Genomic DNA, 23089 nt, shown 5'->3' with positions numbered 1-23089 from the left:
TCAGGATGTCTGCCAGCAATTTTGCAAATTCTGCAGCCATATTTGCTCATGTGTCCACGATGATTCATAAAGTCAGCAATTCCTGGAATATCACCAGTCATTCCGAGCAAGATTACTTTACTTTCGTGGACGATTTCATTGGTTTTTTCAACGACGAATCCTCTTGCACACAACGAATTAATTTCCTCGATGATTGGCGTCAAAAAACTCATCAAATACTTGGGCTTTTTTGGGCCAGGTAAAATAGCCAGTGGAATCATCATCGACTCCTTTGCTCTAACAACGAAAAGGTAAGTTCGATTAAGACAACATATACAAGTAAATTTAAGTTCTATACCATTTAGAAGCAGGAATGTTCATCACCATGCAATTGATTAACGTTTGAGAGTTTCCGGGTTTGGATTGGTTGGGAAACCCATCAACGTAAAGAACAAGGCAGATGTCTTTGCGTGTGAGCAAATTTTGACGAAGAAATTCTTTGTACACCGAACCGGAAAACATGTCAATGTAGACGCCATCTTCATCATACTCGCTGAATTGGCTTGCGTACTTGAAGTCTTCACGGATTTCGTCGTCGACCAGTAGTTCCGCAAGTGAAGCCCCGACAGAAGACATAGCCATGGTTTGAAAGGCTTTTGGAGGTGAAATGTCGCCCGCACGGATTGATTCCTCAGCTTCATTTTGGTTTTTGTATCGCCACCACAAGCAGGGTTGATACAATGTGATTGCTGCACGTTATCATCAAAAAGAAAACATCCTTCGCGACACACATCATACATTTTCACAGAATCAATGCTGCCTTTATCAAGTAATCTATGAATAGCCTCTGGAGAAGAAAGTAACCCGCCCAAGTCTAAATTGAAATTAGTATGAAAGGAAGTCTGTGAGTCAATATTTAATTTACCTGAGACAGCAACAGGATCAATGTAGGAAAGAAGGTTTCCATTGACATGCTTTACGACATCACGCTGGACCTGTCTTGAAACACCGTTATGGTCAAGAAGCTTGATTAAGCCTATGCGAAACTTTTGGATTATGTTCCAGTTGTAATCGTCGTCAAAGTGCTTGTATCTGATCGCATCTTCGACCATGAAAGGGTCATCGCGTGCTAGTTATTGTAGCAATACATTGTAAGTTAGAAATTTGTTACCATAATTTTTATTATTATTACCTGCAGCTTCTTCCATTACAGTATCATCGTCCGCATAATGCTCATCAAGATTTTGGACGGAAGTAAGCTCTTCTTCAGCATCATCTTGTGTATTGGTATTGATATTGTTCATTCCAATTCTTACTGCAAATAAATGGCATTTTACTCTTCGTTGATGCTCGACCATTCGAGCATGGTTTTCAAAAAGACTGTCGCAATAGCTGCAAGTAAAATTACGTGATGAAATCATGGAATTAAATCGAGGGAAGTGTTAAAGAAAGATGCCGTAATCTAATCCGAACATAAAGTATTTAACGCAGTTGCATTAACCACTAGATCCAATTTTGGATCCCAGACAGCTGTCATTACGTATTGCAACGAGTGCTAATATTTTTTATATAGTACCATGGATTATATCATGGATATGATGTAAAAACCATGACGTACACGAATATGGAGAATATATATATAGCGCGTTTTTTTCTGACAAAGCGGTTTTTATCAATCTACATCATAAAATAATTTGAAAATGCCCGCATATAACACAAATGACATGGTTCGTACCATCATCGAACTTCAAAAGCTAGTATTTTATTTGCAAACCGAAATCCGATCCAACCACTCCCAGGTAAGCGATCGTCTTGACGCCATGGAGGAACGGTTGATTGGAGGGAGCGTGACTCACTTGACACCGAGAAGAGGTAATCATAACATGGCATTGGTATACTTTGACATACAACTAACACGTTTTTATAACAGTCGATCAGATGACCGATCAATCGGCTGTCATAAGTATCGCTCGTTTTCCTGGAGGTAAAAAGCCTGACACTGGTATTGTAACCGAAAAGAGTAAACCTGGTAGTATTAGTGACAGAGAGGCGCTCTGGGAGTTCTTGTTGTGTGTTCGACCTGATTTATGTTATACACCTGAGCAAAGTCAAGAAGAAATTGAAATGAAGAACGTGGAATTGAAATCCTTGTATGGTGTATTGAGAGATTATGCTAAATTATGCATCACACAATTGAAGGCAGAGGTCCATTCAGACCCAGGTCTTAGTATAAAGACATGGAGTATGCATTCCCGTGAGCTCAAGATGAAGTATATCCTTGCTTTGGAAGCGCTGGCCAGAAGAGGTAAGATAGGATTGGATCAATGCTTGGATCACTGGGAGCTGAAAGACTGCTGGCTAGTGTTGCTCACAACACATTGGGAGATAAGGTACGTACATTATAAAAAAGGAAGTTCGGTTATTTGTTAAGCAACTAATGTAATTTTTGTTTTGCAGAGAGTGTCGAAAAAGAAGTCAAGCTCTTTGTCCGATGATAAAGAGATCATCCCTCCTGGTCTCGGACTAGAGCAACCAGAGAGTTTCTCTATACCCAATGAAGAGCAGTCTGGTAGAGAAAATGATGATGTGTCTTTGGAAAAAGATACTCCATTAGCCAGACGTGGTCGCAGAAGAAGGACTATCAATAATTAAAGAATCTTTTAGGCTAATTCGCATATTTAATAATTCCATATAAATTAAAAAACTTGCGGATGACATTTTTCTGCCTTTCTTTCCTGTTTGTAGCAGTTTGACCATACAAAAACTCGCTTGGAATTGCAGGCCATGTAAGATTACAGGTAAAAGAAGTAAAAAATCATGGTTTCCAAAACTTCTAATATTACTAGTGGCATCTTGATACAACTGGGACATATGTTGTGGGCCACCAATGAAGGAGCTTCGAAGAATACGTTTTCAACCATTAGAGCTCCTATCATTGACATCAGGTGCAACAGCATCTTTTATAACACGGCAAAGTTCGGTTCGAAGACTGGCCTGGTTATTTCTTATAACGCTTAAACGAAACTGGTCAATCTTAGCGTACATATCCACATTACACTGATAAAATAGTTTTCCATAAAGACGGAAATCATGCCCCTAGTTTCTAAACCGGAGACGGAAACTATAAAATTGCATTGTAGTGACTTTTAAACCGTTATCAGATACACATTCTTTATGCCATCCCGATTGATCTGTTGGGAATATCAAAGCGTAAGATATTGGATCGTATGTCTGGTGTAACTCGTTGATACTCTTACGTTGACCATGAGTTTGGGGCCTAATAATAATTTCTCTAACCTTAATCTAATCCCCTTCCGGTCTATTGTCACTGCCCAAAATTAATATCCCAACTTCAATCCAACTAGTTGGTGAATCATGTCTTCGTGCATCTGGGAATTCTTTTGCCTGGAATACCAGTGCCACATCTGCAACGTAATCTGAATTCTCAATTAAATATTGGCTCATCGTCTTAAAGTGTCTGACTATAGGATTGATATCATGCATTAGAATTTGTAAGTCTCCTAACGTGTTGATGTCGACATGGCTTGTAATACGGTCTCAATTTTCAATCCCATGTTAAGCATCAAAGACATAAATTTGAGCAAATGATGGTGCAACATTGTTGGATTGGAGCAACAATCCAATTTGGTCATAAATGCTGCTATGAATTCGAAAAGAATACGCCCCGCCGCGAGAGTTCCGAACAGATTCGTCCCAATTGATACCCATGGAAGTAAAGCCTAAGGCATTGTGGTTAGACCGCATGTGTTTTTTAAACTCCTTGTTTCTTTGATCATTTTCGCGTAATAAGTTGGATATAAGTCCAGGTGTAGAGTGAAATGGTGTCTCTTTTTATTATCCAATCCACTACAGAGTTGAAAACTGCCATTATGAAGACTGCTTTCTGACCTTTCTACGACGCACATGAATGCATTGCAGTTAGAACACATACTGGTCATCCTTCCCAAACAATGTCTACTGGGCAGTATTTGAGTTTGCTTTGCTTGATTTATAGTCTGGTGTGCACGATTACTATTCTAGCGGTACAAAAGGCTAGTTCTCCTTAAATGCCCAGGTTGTTGACATGTTGAACAGCGGACTATTCTTTCTTGGACTGGCTCATGAGTTGAAATGAACTCAGGTTCGTCTACCTCCATGTCCAATTTGGAATCAATCTTAGTTAAAATGCTTACAAAAAAATTTCTTTTTGCTGTACCACAAGAACTGAGGTTTGGTTATTTAGTGCATTGTCATGGTTATTCAATGATGTCACCTATAAAAACGTCAGTAATTTCAAATAAAAAAAAAAAAAAAAAAAAAAAAAAAAAAAGGAAGAGATGACTACATTCGTATTTAGGTTTACTGGATTTAAAGGAACATCTAGGTGGGATCCACGACTATGACCTTTTTGACTACAGGACGCATAATTTGCACTATTATTTGACAAGTTTTAGAAAAAAATAAAGGGACAACGTTGATACTATGAGCTGTATTCTTGGGCGGAAGGATTCACCCCGCACCCCCAATTTTTTTATCACTCCTTAAAAATTGCGCTGTTTAAAAAAAACAAGCCTACTGAAGATATTAGCGCTTTCAAGCTTAATACTATTAGCCGTATTCTTGGCCCGTCTATATGGGACGAAAATTTGAGGAAAATTGAGCCAAAATGGTTTTCAGGTGTGACTGGGTTTTTCTAGAGCTAGATAATAACTGGGGTATTTGTTGACTTAATTTTTCTCTCGAACTTTCTTTCAATTATAACAATTACTCATTCTGAATTCTTCTTCATTCTAGGGATCACTCCTACGCTTATTGATTAAGGTGCTGTTGCCATCGGGGAATGCGTAATCTGGTAAGACTTGTATGGGCTGAAGGATGCGCTGACGAACGGTTATACTTTGAAAACTCTCTCCAAGTCGACTTTGGTCCGTTGAGAATTAATAGACTGTAGTACTTAGTAATGCGAAGCTGGTTACAAGCACTTTAAGCAAATAATGCCTTTTTTGCCATCCTACAGTGCATCTATTTTACAATGAACAATTTTCGTTAAAACGGACATTTTCAGAACTTAAAAGTCGGATTTTTAGACTGGTGATTTTCATATTTTTTGACAGAGAAATCTAATTTATCGCGGGAAAATGTTTAACCGGGATATATCTGTTGGATTTTTATGAATTTTTGCACTGTAAAACACCTCCTGGACATCTTTGGGTCTCCCCACTGTAAATGGCCAATTTTGTTTTGCCATCTGTAAAAAATTTTGTGTGAAAAAAAAAATTCCGGCTCTATTAGTTTGTGGAGAACTCTCTAATAAAGAATGTAATAGAGCCGGATTTTGGATACCTGTTGAATTCATCGAGGAGATAGAGTTTTTATTTTTTTTTGAAAAATCGGAGCCAAAAATTGTTCATTGTAAAATAGATGCACTGTATGTATTAGCTACTTAATTTGCTGAATAGTTCAAACGCTCTCTTCAAGTAGATTTTAGGTCCGTTGAGAGTTTATAGGCTTTTTTTTTTTTCGGTAGTCCTATGTTTGCTATCAGTATTTTAAGCGACTAACGCGTTTCGGTTTTCTCCTCTATATTGATTGCTTCACCAGGTGCTCCCGCTTTTGTTAAGTACTCTGCATAATATATTAATCATTACAAACGAGTAACTTTTTGGTTCTAATTGTTAGGTACAAAATAAGATTGAAATCCTGAGAACGGCCTTATACCCTGTAAAAAAAACCAAAGCGATATATCTTGTATTCCCCAAAACGTCTTGTAGCGCTTGGAACAAACATTACATAGGTAAATACCTCCCTCTTTAAAAAACATATACAACATTGAACTAAATTATAAGTCAGTATCCCATATCAGCTTCAAAGGATCTTGTCAAAGGCATCGTTCACGTTAATTTTGGTGTGGCTTTTCGCTCTCTCAAATTATTGACCTTCTCAATGTCCATTAAATTTCGCCAATCTTGGATTATCAACTCCTGACTACTTAATCTTACCAATAAAACAAACCGCCTCGTCCAATTATGTAGCTTAACCTATATTAGTTCTTCCCATGCAAATTAACGCGTATAAACAGAACTTGCTTATGACAAAAACATTGTTTCTTCCCCAAAACAAAAATACCACCTTTCCTTTATTCTTAATAAAGAGTTTTACTTCAAACAATTCTTGAAATGTCGCTTATCGTTCTGCTTTATAGTGTCTGCATATTTGTTCATGTGTCCATTCTTAATACAATAGCCGAGACGTAAAATAGTCTTGTGGTCATGAACTCCGATGGTTGCGGTTTGAAAACTATCCTACAAAATGCTTCATATTGTTATTGAAACAAAGCCAGACCATCGTTTTTGTAACACATGTTTCCTGTTCTCTTTCTTTTGTCGCACATGTAAACGTTGAACATGACTATTGCATCTTGTCCAGCGTCTCTGCTCCAAATAGTTTATCTCCGTTCTACCTTCTACTTGTGAAACACATTTAACATCCATTGTCTTTGTATCCTTGTCCTTAAAGTCCGTTATATAACATAAGTAGTACCAGCTCATGTCATCATCTCTATCTATGCCCGATGCCACAAATACGTCTCGAACTCAATATGACTAAGATTCTTTCTCGGTAAATTTGATCTCTGAACCATCGTCTACTAGTCCTGTCAACTGTTACAAATAAAGGCATGTTTATTTATGTGTACTTCTGTAATTAAGATCTTATACATTTTCATTTCTTCTTGGATATATTTTTTTCGGCTTTCATTTATTTTTAAACATATAATAAAACCATTATATGTATATATAATTTTTGTTATCCTTGTTCTCACCTAAATAACCTTTCTGTTCTGCTCTTGCCCTCGCTTCTGTTAGGTATCCTCTACACTAGCTGTGAACTCCACATAATTAGCCCCCTTTTTTGAAAATACTCTATAGTTAGCCTTCGAAGTTTACTGACGAACAAAAGCACGTGATTTGAGGATTTTGAGATAATACACTAGTTCAGTCATGACGTCCATAACAAACTCTGTTTATTGTATCACGCTTCAGACAAAACCCCTTTTGATGAAGTTACTTTGATATACATAATCTCCAAATTCATGGCTTTCACAATAACTACGGATGGGTGTGTCTTTCCGTGCATGTGTTATAACTTGATTTTGAGTATGTTCATCTTTATGTCATAAAATGATGAGTTTTTGGCTCCAGTTGATTTTACAAACCCTTACAGGTCTACACTAAATAAAATAAATTCATTTTATCGTTACCAATGTCATGAAGATAACTTTAAAAGCGATGTTTTTGATCGGCAGCAGCAGGAGGAGCTTGCTCGGTAGCAGGAAAACGGCCAGCAGAAGAAACGTGTTCGGAAGATGATTGCAATTACAGAAGAAGGGGTAGGTACAGGTCGATAGGATGCCACAGGTACACGTACGCCAGCTTAATCTGTGCAGCAGACGGAGGGTTTACGCAGGGTTGGCCTCTTACCACAGGAGGGTGTGGGCGTTGGCCATTGATGAAGTCAGCACTTGAATAATTTTGGAAACTCTTATCTGTAAAATAAAATGGAGATGGTAAAAAGAAAGTAAAATCGATAAAAATAAAATGTTCTTATTGGAAAATAAATCGGATTTGGACATTAAACAATCTGATAGAAGGTTTTTGGGCATACAGATTTTACTTCTTCATTTGCACAATTCTGATTTTCTGCCGCTGAAGATATGCAATCGTTCATATTTATTATTAAAATTTTAACAGATTCTGTTTATAAAAAAATGTAACCTTTGACAAATAAAAATCGAATGTCCTTAATCGGAATCTTTGAAAAATAGTTTGCTGTGCTTGCGAGGGACCAAAGAATTGCAGTTCCAGTAGGGCAACGTGTTTGTCGTACTTATTGCAGTGATTTAATTTATTATTTTGATCTTAAAAATATTCAATTTAAGTAGTTGAAGAAAAGTAATTGGACTAAGCAATAAATGCTAAAGCAATTGTTGTATATACAAAAATAGCTGGATTTGCTTTGTGATGGCTCGTCATCAGACAATGAAACTTTGGACATCCCAAATAGTAAATCAAAAATGTAAAAAAAAAAAAAAAAAAAAAAAAAAAAAAAAAAAAAAAAAAATCAAATACGAAAATGGAGGTTCGCTATGTACAATTAAGCTTAAGCTTTGAAACCCGAATTTGTATGTGATTTTCAGTTTCTGGAATTTGAAAATCATGCGCCATGTCATAAAGAATGTGAATAACCTTAATTACATTCATTCTGTCATACCCCTTAAATATATTATCCATTATATGTGATTTTTGAAATAATTTATGTCTGAGAAAAACCAATTACATACATGTATTTTATCTGGTTTCTCTGGGATTGGCTCTCTTTTATTCATATTTTTATATATTGTTACTGGCTTGTTTAAGTGTAAAAGCGGTAACGTGAAATAAAGAAAAAAGAGTAGAGATTAGTGTTCGGAATGAAGATCGAAACTCTCGAGCGAGCTTCGATCGTGTTCCAGTCGAAGCTCGCTCAAATGCGTTTTTTTGCAGCTCGAGCTCGCTCGAAGTTTCTTAAGCTCGGCTCGATTGCAAATAAGATAGCTCGAACTCGCTCGTCCTTTTTATTACACAAAGTGCACGCCAAAGTGATGTTAATTGCAGAAAGTTAAGATAATAAAATTGTTATTTATTGAAATAGAAGTTGGAAAAAGAAAAAGAAAAACGTTTTTTAAAAAAACTCATTGTGGAAGTCCCACAATGTTTCGACACCGAAAGCGAGAACTAAAGGCAACCGTTGACTTTCGAATAAGTTACGCAGGTTTAAACCTGCAACAAAAGCTCCATAGTCCGAAAGGACTGCCGCTCTTGCCCGTTGTAGTTTCGACGGAGGGAACAGGTCGACCAACAACAAAGCAGTAAGACCTGCGTCTTCCACAATTGGAGCAAGAAAGGCTCCAAGTTTTAATGCCAGTCGAATGGATTCCAGCTCAGAGCGAGTTGGGTCGGGTGAGTGCAGCACTACATTTTTGTTTGATAAAGATAGATAAGTTAAGGTGATTTTGAAAACATCTTTAAACAACTTACAAGCAAGTTGGCGCACGGTTAGCACCCCATCATTCATCAGAAAAAGGATCAAAGCCAGCAGAAGGTTTCTAACCTGTGAGGCGGCCATGTTTCCTTGCACAAATATATACTCCCTTACTACTGTGTTTAACTTCAACTGCCCTCTAGCAACCCGAGCAAAGGGCAAGCGAATGGAATTCGTGGTGGTGGTGATTGCGTGAACAATTTCACCAGGAAAACGTCGAAAACGGTCACCAACTAGAGAGAGAGACAACATGAGATGCAGGTTACTTTTATCGAAAAACCATTACCATGGTGACAAACTTACCTTCATACTGACGGGCGAAAAAGTCAGGGTGGGGAGGGTTGGGCGGTGGTGATAGCAGAGCCACGTGGAAGGGGAGCAGAGGGGGGGGGGACAGGCAGAACCTCAGCCACAGGGGGAAAGCCACGAAAGGAGCTGCAGGATGAGGGGGAGACACCAAAAGTTTGTCCTCCTCATCGTCAACGACGTTCACTAAATCACCTCTCATGTTAGTATTGATACCAGATGTTTTATATGGATTTTTTTTTGCTGTTATTCCTACCAAATCGGACCGGCAGAGGTACTTGGCTCATGCGAACTCTGTACTGGTTATAGGTCAAACAAAGATAGCCTTCGTTCACCGGTAATGGCTCCAGGCCAGAAAAAAAAAGTCGTTATCAATTAACATTGTGGTAATTGTAGAAGGAGCATGATGGGCAAAATCTACAGCCATCCCCAAAAAATAAATTGTCAGTATTCCCCCATACTCACACATCCTTTTTGTCGATTCACACCCCCATCCCAACTAAACTTTTTTACCTTCACAAAACGAAGTGAAAAGATTGTATAGTTCATTTCTGCGTTCTTCGAAATGGTGTTCCATAGTTTGTTTGTGTCTGTGTGTATGTGTATGTGTGTGTGTGTGTTTTTGCCTAAATTGAGGTAAAGATAAAAAAACGAAAACGAAAAAACACATCGCTTATTATAGGATGACCCTCTTTGATTAACAAGCGTTTCGATCACCACTTTGATTAATCATCACTCTGATCAACAAGCGTTCCCATCACTACTTTGATTAACAAGCGTTCCCATCACCACTATAATTAACAAGCGTTTCAGGAACGTGGCTAGGATTATATAATAGCAATAATATCAGAAGATACCTACCAGTTATACAAAGACAAAAGGAGAACGGTTTACAAAGTATTTAATAATAAAAAGGGGGAGTATCTATATCTTTTCAGATAACATGGGTTTGCATTTAAGAATGTCTTGGCTTACTTAATTAGTCTTAGTGTTAGTTTCAGCTTACGTGGCCGAAACCCATGAGTCTGTGGAAATCGGTGTAGATTTATAAATAAAAACAAGAAAATTATCAAAATTGCAAAAATTAACTTAGGCTTTATTAAACAAATAAAAGGGGGTCTTTATATACACATTATTTCAGACATTGATCACAGATGTACTGATGACGGTCGTGGGTAGATTCATCCAGATAATACTCCAATGTAATGATCCCATATAGAAAGGCCATAATGAGATGTCCATAACAATAACAATAGCATTCATTCTTAAACTGTGAATGTCTTGTAGCACAATATTCAGGGGAAAATGTAGTTCTTAATTCAGATAGCTGTGGCACCTCAATGTGGCTGATGTAACCTTCATATGTTTTCATATCAATGTCATAATTTAAATGTATGTCTTATACTTGTATGAAGGATGATATGAGATCAAGCCTGTACATAAAGTAAATTATCAGTATTTAATATAACAGTATCAATAAGAATTATATTTAGGATTATTAAATGGAAGATTTAGTAGACAGAGTCATATATTAAGTATTATAAACACCAAATTCGGATAATTAAATCAAACTATTACTGCATCCATAATTATAATACATTTGGATTTTTGAACATGAAAGTTTAAATTAATTCTGCTACGTCATGTTATTATGGTTGCTGTAAAAAATTGGCTTAGTTGGGTATAGTGTGCAACACTGTTTTATTTTCTATGGTAAATGTGTTTGTTGGTTGTACAATTAAATAAAAGTCCAAAGCATTTTAATTGGAATTATTAGAGCATAAATAAAAAAAAATGGTAAAGGGAAGAAAAGATTAAAATCAAGGGAAAATGCCATCTGTAGTCTTTCAAGGACCTAAACTTTAAAGTGACTACTATCGACATTTTAGCCGAGCGAGCTTTGAGCGAGCATCGATCGAAGCTCGCTCGAACCCAAAAAAAGTGGCGCAAGCTCGAGTACAAAAACTCGGTTCGAGCTTCGTTCGAACTAGCGCAAGATCGGTGCAAGCTCGAAAAGTTCGAACACTAGTAGAGATTAAGATAAAAGTTCTTAAAACGTGAGCACCAGACTGTAAGTTGTCAACTAAGATAAAATAAAATATAAAGATATAAAAGGGAAATGCTACGACGAATCAGTTATCTGTGTCTTCGAAGGAGTATAGTAAAATACAACTGTTAAGACTATTCAGTGCTGATTTATAAGAAGGGCTTTCGTACAATTATAGTAGTTGTGGTGACCTAGCAAGGCTATAGCCATATTAGAGCTAACAAAGGTTTATCCATGCTGATACCATTTGTGATATAAGCTTAACAATAAATGTCATAGTAAGAACTATAAGGATATTACATCACAAGTCTAATTTAGTACGTCTGAGAAATACTTAAAATTTAGTTTAAAGCAAAGAGAGTTAAGAAGACTTAACATTTATTAGAACAAGACTAAATTAGTGACTATGTAATAATCGTATACATTTTTGGTTAATCAATGATAACTTCAAGATAGCACTAGAGATATGAACACAGCAGACAGTCTTTTATATAAATATTCGTACATTTCATTTATTAATAAAGGACAATCTTATAAACAGTCTCAAACTACTCCCATAGTCTTTTTATAATTTAAAACCTTACCTTAAAACACAACATTTTTTAGTTTGAATTCTACTATGTCTGCTCAACAATCTCCTATCCAATCTCCTGCTGCTCATGAACAACAAAACGATGTTCATCGTAATCAAGTCCCTACTGTTGCTCGTGACGAAGACACTGTGATGTCTGAAAATGATTCTGATCATTCCTCTTCTGCTCTCTCCGCTGCTGGTAGTTCGGATGGTCCCAGAATTAACATCAATACTGAGTACACTGCCGGTATGCTCCTCGAGTCTGCTCAAGAAGACTTTGAAAAAAAGAAAAATAGTTATTATATCTGTCTTGGTAACTATTTGGCTCTGTCCAAGGTGGATGCTCGTTCTGATGCAAGCAAGAATGCATCATTGCTGTCAAAGGAGGCCTTAGCTCTTTACAAGGATGCGGAAGAGACCTTGAAAAACCTTCGTGAAGAAAATTCGCCTTCTGTCCCGGTACAAGATGAACGAAGCCGTTTCGTGCCCAACAACCTTCCTTTCCTGCAGCTGAAGTCAGACTTGTATTTGGAAAAGCCCTCTCGTGAACTCTTCGATTCTGTGTATGATTTTTGCCAGGAGTTCGTAACTGTTTTGGAAGCCCACGCGTTGGTTTTGGATGACTCTTGGGAACGTCTCCTTCCTTCGTGCCTAACCAAGGAAACAAGAGTATGGTTCGATGACAACCTCAAGGGCAAGTCCATGAGTTGGAAATTAGCAGAAAGTCAACTCTTGGACTACTGTGACACTCCTTTTCGAAAGTTCGTTAACATGGGTCGTGTTTGGTCAATGAAGCAAGGACCAAAGGAGTCAGTTCGCGCGTTTGGAGCTAAATTTCAGAAATTTAGACGCCAAGCCTCTTTGGAAGATGGTATCCAATTGGTTCTCTGTTTTTGGTGGAATCTGCGTCCGGAAGTCCGACAAGCTTGTATGATCCCGCTCTCATCCAATTATGGAACCAAGATGCCATCGAAGGTCGAGGAAATCATTTCGTTGGTAAGTACCACGACTTTTGACACCTCTTCTTTGTTGAAGAACGACGCTGAGACCAGTCCTGTTTCCGAGTGGAAATCTTTCGCCGAAAGAAATGGTGCTTCTTCTTCTTCTGGTGCTGGTAAGGGTAAGAAAAGATCTTCCTCTTCTGGCGATGCTGGTAAGAGATCCAAGAAGACTTGGAATTTCAAAGCTGCATTGAAAGATAACATTTGCTTTTCGTGTAAGTCTCCTTGGGAGAAAGGACACTCCTGTCCCGAAAGGGAACGATATCTTGAGACCAGGGTATCACGAATGGCAACTCGTTCTGGTGGGTCACCAAGCTCTTCTTCTGGTTCTGTGGCTGGACCTTCTTCTTCTTCTTCTCGCTCGTTGGAGGACAATACTAGTGCTTTGTCTATGATGGCTCTTGATTAACCATCTCGTTGTTGGACTGTGGTGCCACGTTTAGTTCTGTGGATGTGAATTTTTGTACGAAGAATAGTATAGCTATTAGTTATGTAACACAAGTTAATAAAAAATTTGTAAACAAAGATAATGTGCATAAATATTTTATACGTTTAGCTGATAGTAACACTTACGTGAAAAGAATCGGTACTTGTGTAATGAATGTTTCTTGTAATGGTAAGACCATTCGACGTGAGTTCGAAGTGATGAACTTGACTAATAGTAACGAGTATGATTTCAGTATTGGTACTGATTATATGTTTTCTCTTGGAATTGGTATTTATGGTTTACCTTTAGTCTATGATGATAAAGATTCAACCGAAGAAAGACTTGAAGCTGATAGGCGCTTTAACAATAAGAGTGATCTTCTTGAATCCATTGAAAGAGAAAATGAGTTAAAGGAAAATAATCCCGCTGTTGGTCCCAAAGAGTTTGAGGAAGCTATGGATTATATTCAAAGATATGTTAAGAACAATCAAGCTATTCCTAAAGGATCGTTTTGTACCATACCTGAAAGTGTTGTTTGCTTGGATACTCCGGAAAATGCTACTGCCTTCAGAAGTCCTTATCCTATTCCTATTTCGATGCAAGGTGTCGTTGATGAACAGGTGAAAGAATGGATTGAGAATGGTATCATTGAAAGAGCTCCTGCAAACACGGAATGGAATACACCTTTGACTGTAGTCAAGAAGACAAATGGTAAAGGTGAAGTGACTGGTTATCGTGTATGCCATGATCCCAGATTAGTGAATACTCTATTGAAGTCAATTGATCGTATGCCTCTGCCTCTTATTGGTGAACTCTTTGAAGATTTGAAAGGTGCTAATATCTATTCAACTCTTGACTTGAAGTCTGCATTCAACTCTTTGCGTTTGAACCCAAAGGATGCACATAAGCTCAGTTTCACATGGCGTGGTGTACAGTATAAGCCTATCGGAACAGTATTTGGTATCAAGCATGTTAGTTCACAGTTTCAAAGAACTATGAGTATAGCTTTGGAAGGTTTACCTTTTGTAAGATTTTTTGTGGATGACATTGTTTGTGCTAGTAAGACGTTTGAGGAACATAAAGAACACTTGAAGCAAGTTATTGAGAGATTAACAAGGGTCAATTTGAAATTAAATCCTAAGAAATGCCATTTCTTTCAAAAGATTTATTTACTTGGTTTTCACATTTCTCCAAAAGGGATTACCATGGACCGTAGAAAGCTTGTTAATGTATTAGAATTTCCTCAACCTAAAACGGGTAAAGATATCCAAAGTTATTGTGGTTTGATCAACTACTTCAGAACGTTGATTCCAAATGTATCATCCATCATGTCGCCATTGGATTCATTAAGAAATGAAAAGTCTATTACACATTTATGGACCGCTAGACAGCAAACTGCATTTGATAACTTGAAAAAAGCACTTTTGAGTGATCTGGTTTTGTCGTATCCAGATATGAATTCTCGTTTTTGTATTAGTTGTGATGCATCTCTTAGTGGTATTGGAGCTGTATTATATCAAGTCATAGCTGGTAAGACCAAATATATTTCTTTTGTAGCTAAGAGCTTATCCAAGAGTGAAAGAAAATATTCCGCTACAAAAAGAGAATTACTAGCATTAGTATTTGCACTCAAGCGTTTTCATAAGTATGTCTATGGATCCACTTTTACCTTATATACGGATCATAAAGCTTTGACGTATCTGCACACCCAACGTGTCGCAAATCTGATGATGATTGCATGGATGGACACAATTTTGCAGTATGACTTTAAGATCGTTCATTTACCTGGTGTTGCTAATGTCTTGCCTGATGCGTTGTCGCGTTTGTCTGAGGAGACTGAACCATTGTTAAATGAACTGGGTGGGGATAATGAGGTTAAATCCATAATGAGAAATAGTGCTGTCACTAAAGAACCTCTGCCAGATATCCTGAGTGGTGAATACTTTACTCCTCCTACAGAGAATGAGAGAAATAAGTTGGTAGTCGAAGAACATTTGAAAGGTCATTTTGGTATAGAAGCAATAGTACATGCCTTAAAGAGAAAAGGTATCTATTGGACCAAGTTGAAGGAACAAGCAAATGAGCTTATTCAGTCATGTATTCAATGTCAGCGCCATAACATTACAAGAAAGGGGTACAACCCTTTAAGACCTGTCAGTGCCACACTTCCTGGGGATAGTTGGGGTATCGACTTAGCTGGTCCATTCACAATGTCAACTAAAGGTAATGAGTACTTGTTAGTAATGATCGACATTGCAAGTAAGTTTTATGTGTTACGTGCCATACCAGATAAAAGCATGGCCACGGTTGCGTTACAAGTGTTAGACATAATTGGTACATGGGGTCCAATGCGTAAGTTGCAAAGTGATGGAGGTCGTGAGTTCGTGAACTCTCTAATGAAGTGCATAAAAGAGAACGTTGGTTTTGAACACGCGTTAATTTCTCAGTATCACCCTAGAGCTAATGGTGCAAGTGAAAGAGCTGTACAGTCTGCAGTAAACACCATTAAGAAGCAAATAGTTGGTAACGTTGCTGACTGGGATTTAAAGGTGCCTTCTGCTCAATTGTTTTTGAATAGCAAGTATAACGCTAGAACTAAGAGTACTCCATTTTCGTTAATGTTTGGTAGGAATCCAAATGATTTTGTTGACTTTAGTCAAGAGAAGGATTATGAAACAGCTGAAAATACACGTAAAGAGTTACAGGAAAAGATAAAAGAATGACTGAGATAGTCTACCCTGCAGTGTATGATAACGTAAAACAAGTCACTGAAAAGCAAAAGCAAAAGTTTGATACAAGTCACAAAATGCTAGACCTGAAGCCTGGATCGACAGTGATGATTTTGATTACAGAGAAACAGAATAAATTAGATCCAAAGTATAAGGGATTTTATACTGTTGTTAGAAAAACTGCTGCTAATACGTATGTTCTTAAGAATGAAAAAGGTTTCTTAGAACCTAGAAATTATCCTCCTTCCTTACTAAAGAAAGTTTCTGATAAGATCTCAGAGCATCAAGATGAGTTTCTTGAAGTTGAAGCAATCATTGGTCATAAGAAAGATGACAATAACAAGTATTTGTATAGATGCAAATGGTTTGACTTTGATGAATCTTATGATTCTTGGGAACCAGAAGAAAACTTTACAGATCCAAAGTTTATCAAAGAATACTGGCAAAGAATTGGTGAAGTACCAGAAAGCATCAAAGAAATCAATAAGGCCAATAAAAGATTATTGAAGGATATAAATGTTGCGAACCAACCAAGTTCAGGTACAAAGAGAAAAAGAACGACAAGATCAGTTAGTCAAAACAAGAAGAAATATTGATTCTGAATAAGTAGTATTCATGAATCTAAGATTAGTATTTCTAAGGAGATAAGTAGTATCTATTTGTTTAAGTAAACAAAGACCAAGCTGATGTCAAATAAATAAAAAAAAAAAAAAAAAAAAAAAAAAAAAAAAAAAAAAAAAAAAAAAAAAAAAAAAGAAGTACTTGAACGGTATTAGTTAATACCTGGGTGGGGATAATGTGGTGACCTAGCAAGGCTATAGCCATATTAGAGCTAACAAAGGTTTATCCATGCTGATACCATTTGTGATATAAGCTTAACAATAAATGTCATAGTAAGAACTATAAGGATATTACATCACAAGTCTAATTTAGTACGTCTGAGAAATACTTAAAATTTAGTTTAAAGCAAAGAGAGTTAAGAAGACTTAACATTTATTAGAACAAGACTAAATTAGTGACTATGTAATAATCGTATACATTTTTGGTTAATCAATGATAACTTCAAGATAGCACTAGAGATATGAACACAGCAGACAGTCTTTTATATAAATATTCGTACATTTCATTTATTAATAAAAGACAATCTTATAAACAGTCTCAAACTACTCCCATAGTCTTTTTATAATTTAAAACCTTACCTTAAAACACAACAGTAGTTATATATATTTATAATGAAACCAGGCTTATGTGAATAAGACTAAATCAGATTATAGTAAAGAACAAACTAAAGATTTTATTAAATAATTTTATGGTCCTTTTATAAGAAAAGGACCAAAAAGCAGTCAAAAATATAGGGATCTGAAGTCTAAAGGACCAACAGAAGAAGAAAAAGGTGGTGTAACAACATCCCACCCTTTTTTTTTCTCTCCCTTTTGCTGTTTGTACCACAGTAGTAGTAGATAATCCCCCCATATACTTTTTATAATCACCTGGGACTTTATATTAAAAAAAAATTCTCTACTATTGAACAATGTGATGTTGACCCGAAATTGACAGCCTTTGATAGTGATGTGTTCATGGGAGATTATTTGCTCTTTTTTTTTTCTTGCAAGTTGTACCACAGTATTAGTAGATAATTCCCCATTTACTCTTTCTAATCACCTGGGATTCTGTATTAAAAAATTCTCTACTATTGAACAAGGTGAAATTGACAGCTTGTTGTGTATGGTCCCTAATCGATCTCTTTTTCTCTTTCAAAAATCTCAAGTTTAGTTAAAACCATCTTTTCATCATTTGTAGAACTCACAATCCCAATCAGTTATAGAAATCACACTCTCAAACATTTATAAAAGTTACACTCCCATTCCTTTATTATTTGCTTTAGTTTTTTTCTTCATCAAAATATCCACCCTATTCTTGGGATAATTAACTTTAGGCATAACTCTTCTCTGCTATTTTCAAGTTGTAAGCAATTTGACACTTCTATTTCCAACAAAAAGACATAGATTTCATCCGTTAACAACAAATACGTTCACAATTCTCTTTTCTCTGAGGGATTCCTTACCTACCTATAGTCTTAGTCTGTCTGACTTGTCATTAGCTACGTTACTGCAGTCGGGCCTAGCTTCAATTGTTATTCCAGCTTCCAACACTCCTGTTATTCTGGCCTCTGAGTCAATTATTTCTGTGGTTTTCCCTCACCACAGCGTCCGTATGTCTAAGATCTTGGTACGCGATTTTCTTCATCGTGGGTCCCAATACACATATTCTTCAACAACAATCTGATCGTGAAACTATATTCCCCTAAGCTAATTCGTAAATTTGGGGTCGCAATAGCCGATGCGTATATGCAACCTACTGGTAACTGTCGTCGTCTCCTGGGTCCCAATATATAGTCTACTGGGTCTATCTATTTTTGTCCTCTTCTTGAGTCCTAAATGTCCACATGTATTCACGCATTAGATCAACCAAAACAATTGGGAGCTATATTGCGTGATTCCTTGCTCCGTCCAAAGCCCGCGACCACCTTTTACGGACGTGCTAATTCAACCTGGTAGAATACTGGCTATACTCGTTTCGCTTGATTCAAATGAATTACAAAAACAAAAAAAATCTACTGTCGCCACTTCTTTATCATTCGTTTTCATTGTTGCTTGTATTTTACTTGGGATGTGGAGATCTAAATGGAGACAAGTTTTTGACAATCAACCTTTCACATTCACAACGGTGCTTCCATTCTGCAATCCAATCGTATGACAACTATACTTTCAAACGCTGGCCGTTTAAAAACAGTGTGCTTTCTTTCATAAAAAATACTTCTTTCGACTTGTTGTCCCAATGACTCTTTCACATTGCTCTTGGTCACTCGTAAAACAAAAGACACAAAAAAGCAAATAATCACCCCTCAGTAACAATAAATAAATTTTGAAAGACAGCGCTGTCTTTTGGGACAGCCAAAGTGCACGTAGTGGCAACATAAGATCTGTAATTTCGATGTTCTCTAGACCTGGGAACAAGGATATACAATCAAAAAACAATGTAAAAATTACGCATAAATGTTTATTAAACGATTTATACTTATTTTGACATCTGTCATCACTCATTCGCCTTTGAGCTCGTTTGATCTTAAGCTTATGCCGAAATACTAAACCAGAAGCTGAAGGTAAGCTGTAAAACACATATACTGGTTTAAACTATGTTGTTTGTACTAAATGTGTATATATTTTAAGCTGTTAATTTATATTGACCTCTTGATGTCTGTTAAGGATATCATGGATATAATAACAAAGTTATTTTTTTTTTTATTTTTTTTTTTACCTTTTACGTCTTTTTTTAACCTTTTATGCTTATCTCATTATAAATGTCTCGTATTGTGCATGGATTTTTGCCAGTATATTGATCATACCCACCTATGATGCTGTGTATCTTTGCGTAGGTACAATTTTTGATACCATGTATTAGCTAAAGCTTGCTGATAATCACACAATTTAAGCTGGGCAGTTGAAAATTAATAATCCTTAATAGTTTCTCTCATATAAGTGCTTCCAGTGGCATTTCTAGAACAAACATAATCCAGAGTGGCGAGCTACTTCTGGGTTTATTCACCATAAAGGTATTATAATCATGTGACAAAATTTACTCTTGAAACTGATTTTTCCGTCAACCACTGTCTAAGGCTCCCCATTCTCCTGAGATTGGCGTACAGCGTCTTCGGAAGCAGGTCCGCCCATCGAATCAGAATTGAGGTGCCTTCTTTTTTTTATTTTTTTTTCGTTTTTAAATTCCGCGCCTTTAAGATCGTACTGACATTCCCAAACTTCTGGTTCCAAATACGCGTACAATGTTGGAATTTCATCTCTTTTTGAAAGCTAATTTTTTTCGGCTATGTATGGATGAAAAGCAGTGATTTATTCATAAGGCATTACTTAGTCTCCTACACATATAGCAATTGATGTGATGAATTTTATAAAAAAAAAAAAAAAAAAAAAAAAAAAAAAACGAACATCGATGTTTGGTAATGTCAGGAACGAGGGAGGAACGAGACAGGCAGGACAGAACAGAGAATGAATAGCTTCTTGGAGCAGGTTATTTATTTAAGAATAAAAGGGAGAAAAGAAAAGAGAAGATGATTATGAAATATATCTGAGAAAGAAAACTGGGAGAAGTGAAATTAATCAGCTATATTTATAGAGAAAGATAAACAAGAAATTAAATAAAAGAATAAGTAATGACAAAAGTTAGTCCTAGCTTATGTGGATCATGACAAAGAATTTAAAGAGCTGACAGATCAATGATAAATATTGAGTCTGAAAGCTGGTTACTCATAAAGCATATTTGTGGCATAAGATCTAACAGGATCATGACAGGTAAATCAATGACAGCGTCAAGATTGGAAAAGAATACCAAGAAACTGCCCATAAACCAATATTGACACCATATATTATCTGGAGCCTGCTGATAATTACACAATTTAAGCTGGACAGTTGAAAAGTAATAATCCCTAATAGATTCTCATATAAGTGCTTCAAGTGGCAAATATACCAACAGATCATCGGGTGTTGCACAGGATTGAATCATGCATAAAAATAATAAGAGCTATCATATAATTATTACCAAGTAATATCCCCTCTTTTCGTCGCTGTCTGTTAGCTTTTGTATTTATCTTTTCGCAACATTTTGTAAAAGCTCATTAAAAAAACGATTTAGCTTTTTACATCTAAAAGCACTATATTATTTACTCGTTCATGGTATACTACTGGATTTGTATCTCCTTTAAGATCACTCTCAAAACACTTTTTTTTTCTTTTTCTTTCTTTTATAAACAATAGTCAGCTTATGCTGAATAATTGAAGTCTGGTACTCACTATCACATTTGTAAATTAATAACAACTGTCGCTTTTCTACATCTAAATCCGGACTAGCGCTATATCACTACCACAAAGAAAATTTAACGCAGGGAAAAACTGCATCCTTTCTAAGCCTATGGTTACAAGCTATAGCAACGAAGAAATATCCAAGCGGTGACATGAGTGTATCTTTAGTAGACATTGCTGAAAAATCTGGCTACAGACAAAAAAGGTCAATCGTTTTTTAAAGGGCATTGCCTATGGTTGACGGCTAGTCAGGCCAATGCTTCCTAAATCAGGTAGTGCAATTTGTACACATTTGGATCATACGAGAGTTTGATGATCTTTTGCTTTATCATTAGGAGTTGAATTTACATCACCGTCACCATGGTTTTAATGGATGCGGTTGATACGCTGAAGTTGACCTTCCCGGACGTAATTCTTCTCTTTCATCATTCAAGCCAAAGTATCCATCTCTTTTGTTTTATATGGCACCTGTTAATGCATTCATCCATCCATGCATGAAAAAAAAAAAAAAAAAAAAATAAAAAAAAAAAAAAAAATTGAACTGAGCTGGATGGATGGATGGATCGAACGCTCTACCATCTTTAAATGCTACCAACAAAAGCAGCTCTTTAAATATACATATTAAAAAAGCTCACTGCTTTTGGCACCGTCGCTACGGGAAAATATCATCACTGAATCCTTATAAATAATGTTACATCGCGCCCTTTTTTTCTCTCCCTTTGGCAGCTTGTACCACAGTAGTAGTAGATAAGGAGAGTTATCTATCGGTTTGGCAGTGCGACTCAGTCTCACGACACACGCTATTTTAAATCCCAGGTGAAATAATTTTTTTTTAAAAAATAAAAAAATCTTATTTGTTATTTTCAATAACAAAATGCACTTTATACTTCCTTTGGCATCTGTAAATTATACGCAATATTATTCTGTTAGATAAAAAAAGATTGAGTACATTCGGGTGATGTACAGTGCATCTATTTTACAATGAACAATTTTCGTTAAAACGGACATTTTCAGAACTTAAAAGTCGGATTTTTAGACTGATAATTTTCATATTTTTTGACAGAGAAATCTAATTTATTGCGGGAAAATGTTTAAACGGGATATATCCGTTGGATTTTTATGAATTTTTGCACTGTAAAACACCTCCCGGACATCTTTGGGTCTCCCCACTGTAAATGGCCAATTTTGTTTTGCCATCTGTAAAAAATCTTGTGTGAATAAAAAAAATTCCGGCTCTATTAGTTTGTGGAGAACTCTCTAATAAAGAATGTAATAGAGCCGGATTTTGGATACCTGTTGAATTCATCGAGGAGATAGAGTTTTTATTTTTTTTGAAAAATCGGAGCCAAAAATTGTTCATTGTAAAATAGATGCACTGTATTGCAGCCAATAATAACTTGGCTTGTTGTTAAACCAGATGGAGTTTTTCATGCAAAAAAGTACCTTTTCATTGATACTTAGTTGTATTCTTTAGGCTTAATTGTGTTGTTGTTTGTAGCTCTTTTTGTAGTTTACAATAGCAGTAACTTCTGGAAGTAAGCTGGTGAAAAACTATTTATCTTTTTTAATTTAAGAAATATATCCTTATTTCCCTGTATGTTGATTGATTTGTATCAATTGTCATCTTTAATACTGTATCGTCGAATATCTCTCTTTAATAGATTATAAAACTAGGCTGACTACCCTAAGTCTGGTGCTTAACATCACAATTGTTATACAATAATAATTGTGCCTTTTCTATATCTAAATCTGTATTATCTGGTGATATATCATCATGTTGCTGTACAATGCTTTAAGAGCGGGTGTAATCCAAGTTTTGTGAACTAGTGCACAGTGTAAAAGGTCTGAGCATTATAAATTTCTGTGGGTATTTTATTTATTCCTTTGCATCTTTTAATGGCGATAGAAAAGTTAACGTATTCTCGCTAAATTAACGCCACCCTTCCATGTAAGTGTTTGTTAGAAGTGACTGGATTACACTATAATATGGCATATTAAGTGTTGATTTACTTAGTTAGGTCTGTATCCGATGTAACTTAAAGGAGAAGATTGACAAAAAAACCTGATCGGGTAT

At 36.3% G+C, this 23089-nt stretch overlaps 4 protein-coding genes across 4 annotated transcripts; 1 reads left to right on the top strand and 3 right to left on the bottom strand.

Moving 5' to 3' along the window:
* Nucleotides 1-7352: 7352 nt before the first annotated feature.
* EV154DRAFT_478168 (uncharacterized protein) lies at nucleotides 7353-8267 on the bottom strand (the record flags this gene model as incomplete). The annotated part of the gene is made up of 3 exons (XM_051598176.1): nucleotides 7353-7522; nucleotides 7752-7862; nucleotides 8129-8267. 3 exons carry the CDS (start codon nucleotides 8265-8267, stop codon nucleotides 7353-7355), a joined length of 420 nt encoding a protein of 139 aa, XP_051461189.1.
* A 9443-nt stretch (nucleotides 8268-17710) lies between these two features.
* EV154DRAFT_548915 (uncharacterized protein) lies at nucleotides 17711-19056 on the top strand (the record flags this gene model as incomplete). Its single annotated transcript, XM_051604839.1, has 3 exons — nucleotides 17711-17843; nucleotides 18078-18370; nucleotides 18479-19056. 3 exons carry the CDS (start codon nucleotides 17711-17713, stop codon nucleotides 18602-18604), a joined length of 552 nt encoding a protein of 183 aa, XP_051461188.1. The 3' UTR covers nucleotides 18605-19056.
* EV154DRAFT_478166 (uncharacterized protein) lies at nucleotides 18861-19872 on the bottom strand (the record flags this gene model as incomplete). The annotated part of the gene is made up of 5 exons (XM_051598175.1): nucleotides 18861-19006; nucleotides 19044-19148; nucleotides 19230-19335; nucleotides 19548-19634; nucleotides 19846-19872. The coding sequence occupies 5 exons, from the start codon at nucleotides 19870-19872 to the stop codon at nucleotides 18861-18863; spliced, it is 471 nt and encodes a 156-aa protein (XP_051461187.1).
* A 541-nt stretch (nucleotides 19873-20413) lies between these two features.
* EV154DRAFT_478165 (uncharacterized protein) lies at nucleotides 20414-22023 on the bottom strand (the record flags this gene model as incomplete). Its single annotated transcript, XM_051598174.1, has 4 exons — nucleotides 20414-20617; nucleotides 20881-20954; nucleotides 21651-21815; nucleotides 21996-22023. The coding sequence occupies 4 exons, from the start codon at nucleotides 22021-22023 to the stop codon at nucleotides 20414-20416; spliced, it is 471 nt and encodes a 156-aa protein (XP_051461186.1).
* Nucleotides 22024-23089: the final 1066 nt, after the last annotated feature.

This window comes from Mucor mucedo (genome assembly GCF_025094135.1).
Source record: "Mucor mucedo strain NRRL 3635 chromosome Unknown EV154scaffold_15, whole genome shotgun sequence".
Lineage (NCBI taxonomy): Eukaryota > Fungi > Mucoromycota > Mucoromycetes > Mucorales > Mucoraceae > Mucor > Mucor mucedo.
The sequence above is the reverse complement of the archived record's forward strand: the minus strand, read 5'-3'. Positions and strand labels throughout refer to the sequence as shown.